Below are 5,317 nucleotides of genomic sequence, written 5' to 3'. Positions count from 1 at the left end.
TTGCATTTACATTGAATGTTGCAGAGCAAGATGGCTGCGCCCTGTGGAAGGATGGCCACCCGGTCTCTCTTACACTTTCTGTCTTTTAGCAGGACAGCGGTCGGGGTCACGGGCTTTCGGCAGTTTTCCAGAACGTCTGTTAGTCGGGCGACTTCGCAGACCCAAAGCCTGACGGGAAAGGCGAGTTCTCCGTGGACTTTGATGGCAGCCGTGTGTCTGCAGAGGCTTCCGGTCGTGTCCGCGGCCTGCAGCCCGACGGAGCAGCGGTTCAGAGAGATGATGCTCCAGGTGAGTTAGTTCATCAGAGATGATGCTCCAGGTGAGTTAGTTCATCAGAGATGATGCTCCAGGTGAGTTAGTTCATCAGAGATGATGCTCCAGGTGAGTTAGTTCATCAGAGATGATGCTCCAGGTGAGTTAGTTCATCAGAAACATGGTGCTCCAGGTGAGTTAGTTCATCAGAGACATGATGCTCCAGGTGAGTTAGTTCATCAGAGACATGATGCTCCAGGTGAGTTAGTTCATCAGAGATGATGCTCCAGGTGAGTTAGTTCACCAGAGATGATGCTCCAGGTGAGTTCATCAGAGATGACGCTCCAGGTGAGTTAGATCATCAGAGATGATGCTCCAGGTGAGTTAGTTCATCAGAGATGATGCTCCAGCTGAGTTCATCAGAGATGACGCTCCAGGTGAGTTAGTTCACCAGAGACATGGTGCTCCAGGTGAGTTAGTTCATCAGAGAGCCCATGCTCCAGGTGAGTTAGTTCATCAGAGATGATGCTCCAGGTGAGTTAGTTCACCAGAGATGATGCTCCAGGTGAGTTAGTTCACCAGAGACATGATGCTCCAGGTGAGTTAGTTCATCAGAGAGCCCATGCTCCAGGTGAGTTAGATCATCAGAGATGATGCTCCAGGTGAGTTAGTTCATCAGAGATGATGCTCCAGGTGAGTTAGTTCACCAGAGATGATGCTCCAGGTGAGTTCATCAGAGATGACGCACCAGGTGAGTTAGATCATCAGAGATGATGCTCCAGGTGAGTTAGTTCATCAGAGATGATGCTCCAGCTGAGTTAGTTAATCAGAGATGATGCTCCAGGTGAGTTAGTTCATCAGAGAGACCATGCTCCAGGTGAGTTAGTTCACCAGAGACATGATGCTCCAGGTGAGTTAGTTCATCAGAGACATGATGCTCCAGGTGAGTTAGTTCATCAGAGATGATGCTCCAGGTGAGTTAGTTCATCACACATGATGCTCCAGGTGAGTTAGTTCATCAGAGAGACCATGCTCCAGGTGAGGACAGGCAACCAATCGGCTGTCCTAACCCCCAACCAATCGGCCGTCGTCTATCAGCCTCTCTATAAAGGACTAGGGTACGCTGGGCTGGAAGATGGGGAGAAAATCAGATATCACAATATTTTTGACCAAATACCTCGATATCGATACCGCAACGATATTGTAGCGTTGACTATTGGTGTTTTCACAAAATATTGACACAATGAGATTTTTGATAATTAATCATCAGGAATGTGGATATAAGGACTAAGTGGGTAAAGGTTAACAATATAACAGTCTGGTAAGTTCAGGAAATGACATCACTTTACTGTAATGCAGTCACTTTTATTATTTTTCAATATTATGATATCCCAAATCTAAGGCGAGTCTGATATCACGATATGGATATGATATTGATATATTGCCCAGCTCCAGGTACGCTGCAGTGTCCAGGACATACAGTCAGGGAAAAAAAGGAAAATCAGACGAGCAGCGCCCGGGTAGCTCAGCTGGTTGAGCGTGTGCCCCGTGTACCAAGGCAGCGACTCGGGTTCAAATCCAACCCACGGCCCTTTGCTGCATGTCACCCCCCCCCCCTCCAGTTCCCTTCCTCCGTCTACAGCTGTCCTGTCAATAAAAGGCAAAAAAACAGTAAATAATGATTTGATTCATTTTGTTAGAATCATATCCTGAAATGAAATATGTACAGTATATCCTTCTGTATCCATGTCCATCTTGTTTTGTGTTCCTACACATTTGAAGCAGCTGTGGACTGTGAAATTTCACATATTTTGACTTTAGCTGTAAAATGATAGAAGGTATAAGGGTATTATTATTATTATTATTATTATTATTATTATTATTATTATTATAGGTTGACAGGGAGCCATGCTTTGACTTACTTGCAGCTGGAGCTGGAGAAGAGCCTGCTGTCGGAGCACGAGCTGCGGCTGCTGGAGGACGCGGAGAGGATGAGTCGGAAGCAGGCGGACGACTACGACTCGGACGAAGAGGACGAGCGGGGGGACCAGGAGATCGTGTTGGCTCAGGACCTGGAAGACTCCTGGGACCAGAAGCTGAAGAGCTTCCAGCCAGCGCCGAGGGTCACGGGTCAGTAAAAGAACAACATGTTTGACCAGAAAATACACAATATGGAAATCTCCTTAAATATTACGAATGTGGCTGATGAAATAGATGATAGTGTGTATATATATATATAGTATGTAAAGTATTCAGCCTCTTGTCTTGCTCTGATGATTAAGTGAAACAGTATGGAAAAGAAATTTAGATAATCTAAATGCACATCTTGGTTGAAAGTAAATGACTTAATAAGTTTAAGATTCTAATGTTTTTTTCTTGACATGCAGCGTTTTATTCCCGGTGACATGAACAGTTTTGTCGCTGAGAGGCGTAGCTGTAGCTTGACGCTCCTGTCTCTTGTTCAGCTGATGTAGATAAGGACTTGTCCTCGGTGGAGCGCTGCCTGGCCACCTCGCTGCTCCTCCTGGCCCAGCAGCAGGTCGGGGGGGAGAAGCTGTGGCTGCTGCCTCAGAGCCAGTGGCAGGACGGGGAAACGCTGCGGCAGACGGCCGAGAAGGCCCTCGCTTCCCTGCCAGGTAACGTGGACTCCAGTGTTTAAAGGCTGAAGCCATTAATGTCTTTAGGAAGCTGGTGATATGTTGGGCTGATATTCAGTCCACTCTTTTAAACCCTCAAAATTAGTATTTAGTATTTTATAATAAGCATTTAAGTGTTTTCCCTGAAAGTCTGCTTAATCACGGGTCACTGAAACGTCACTGAAGCCACTTCCAGACCTATCATTAACTGTCCATCCATCCATTAACTATGAAATATATTCAATTTGTATATTATATTACTATATAAAGTATTAGACATGTAGGCAACACTGGTTGATATCAGAATTGTAAAGTCCCCATGTGCAAGGTTTTTATCTTTCTAATTGTTCTGATGCTTTCTGTGACTTTGCCTTTTTTATATTACTGGAAAAAACCCAAAGTAGAAGTCTTTAAATCCTAGACGCAGGGGCTTCAATAAAAGCTCATTTCTTTTACATGAATAGAATAAATCAGCAAACTCTATATACATTATCCATGTGCATTATGATAAAGGACATTGATGATAGCAATACATAACTTAACCCAAATTTATTTGCACTGATACAGACCTGGAACTTTGTGATAGACAATGTTTGAATGCTATACTACTGTTCTTTACTGCTTTACTTTTAAAGCATCTTTTTAGGAGAATGTTAACTGTACATTAAAAATAGGGAAGAAAACGGTGACAGAATAGTGAGAGAGAGGAGAATGTGTGGAAAGTAGTTATTATGTATTTTAATTAACCTCAAAGCTATTGCTTACGGCAGGATGTAAGGTACATATCCTAAATATCAGCTGTACTACTGTCAACACGCTCCATTTGCTGCATTATTAAAGCATCTACGTCCTAATCTCTTTAGCTGGTATGACCCGGTTTTATCCTCCCAATCATTAAAGTTTGAATGGGATCTTTCTCAAATAGCTGTGCAGTACTTGCCTTATTCACCACAACAAGCGGATCAACTCATCATTTCTATACGCAGCATTTTACCAATCATATCCCACAAGTTGGTTCCACTTAGACCTCCGCTGATGGAGCTGTAGACTGAGCTCGTGGATCTGCAACACGTCGCTGTCGGCCAGAAACCTTGTATCTCCATATTTTTGTCTGTTTGTGGGTTTCTACAAATATTTCAACCGTGGCAGTGTGTGAGGTAAATAGCTCGAGGAAATGCTTTCTATTTAGCCTTTAACGGTTAAGGACATACGAGGATTTGGTCCGACAGCGACTCAGCAACTGACCAAAAGGATAAGTGGGGTCACAGCTGGCAGCAGCTGGAACAAATGTCCCAGTGACCCTGTGATGACCCCTGACACAAGATCTGTACAACTCGCTTTTCTTTTTCTCTCTCTCATCCAATAGAAATCTCGAAGCATTTAAATAACAGTGCTCAGTGACTGAGCATGTTAAACAGTTTCACAACACTGCTCATCAACTATTAATGTGCCAACTCCATCAATCACTCCCCATTAAGACTTTCCACTCGACATTACCCTGTGCCATTTGTTGGAGGGTTTTATTTAAAGTGCCTCACAGAAGCCAGAGTCAATCCATTTTTAATACAGCCGGACTCAGTGGGGACTCCGTCTCTTCACACGGCCTGCTGGTCTGCCTGTTGAGCCAGCTGGGGGCATGTGATTCAGACGACATGAGATTTGATTAAAACTTAATTCAGAGTGTTGTTGCCACAGCGGAGAATGAGAAAGAGAGCATTAAGGTAATACAACACTTAATTAAAATACAGCAGAAGCTAAATAAAGCTGCAGCATCTGCATAAAACTTGAACATCTGCACTTGAGCTCCCCTTTGGTCTCCATGTGAACGAACTGGCCCTGTTCTCTGTCTCAGCAGCTGCTTTCAAGGCCACTTTCCTCGGCAACGCCCCCTGCGGAGTGTACAAGTACAAACTGCCCAAAGCTGCTCGGACGGAGAGCTCGGTGGGAACAAAGGTGTTCTTCTTCAAAGCCATTCTGTCAGACAGCGGCCCCCCCGCAGCCCCAAACGCTCCTTTTCTGTGGGTGAAGAAAAATGAACTGCAGCGTTACCTGAAACCAGCATACATGATGAAGGTTGACCGCTTCTTCCTCGACCTGTGACCCCTAAACACTGAGCAGGGACACTGACGCACCCAGAAAGCTTATGTCTTGTATCCTGAAATGTTCTTTTCAGTCAATATGTCTCTTATATAAATAAATTGTTTTTTTTTGCACACTGTATGGGTCAGATTGTTAAATACATACACCCACAATGCCCTCTGTCAAGCACTGAGTCAGCCAATAGCAAGCTTTAAAAGGCGACAAACTGCATCACAGCGTCATGCACGCCTTGTTGGGATTAAAACTACCCATCATGCATTGTGTCACATACTAACTACAATACACTGAAACATGCGAGAAGAAAAGCTTTTTCGTGATATATGCAGTGA

The 5,317-nt window shown here is 44.3% G+C and overlaps 1 protein-coding gene across 3 annotated transcripts; it reads left to right on the top strand.

The window, feature by feature from the left end:
• On the top strand, positions 1-5,042 carry mrpl46 (mitochondrial ribosomal protein L46). 3 transcript variants are annotated; one of them, XM_032523662.1, is made up of 5 exons: positions 15-268; positions 1,176-1,195; positions 2,181-2,382; positions 2,718-2,888; positions 4,741-5,042. In XM_032523662.1, the coding sequence occupies exons 1-5, from the start codon at positions 16-18 to the stop codon at positions 4,986-4,988; spliced, it is 894 nt and encodes a 297-aa protein (XP_032379553.1). In that variant the 5' UTR covers position 15; the 3' UTR covers positions 4,989-5,042. The 3 variants fall into 3 exon arrangements, with proteins under 3 accessions (XP_032379544.1, XP_032379562.1, XP_032379553.1); XM_032523653.1 differs by lacking the exon at positions 1,176-1,195 and having other exon boundaries at positions 1-288; XM_032523671.1 differs by lacking the exon at positions 1,176-1,195 and having other exon boundaries at positions 12-288; positions 4,744-5,042.
• The last annotated feature ends 275 nt before the right edge of the window (positions 5,043-5,317 follow it).

This window comes from Etheostoma spectabile, chromosome 1, assembly GCF_008692095.1.
Source record: "Etheostoma spectabile isolate EspeVRDwgs_2016 chromosome 1, UIUC_Espe_1.0, whole genome shotgun sequence".
In the NCBI taxonomy this organism is placed as follows: domain Eukaryota; kingdom Metazoa; phylum Chordata; class Actinopteri; order Perciformes; family Percidae; genus Etheostoma; species Etheostoma spectabile.
This window is presented reverse-complemented; position numbering and strand designations above follow the sequence as displayed.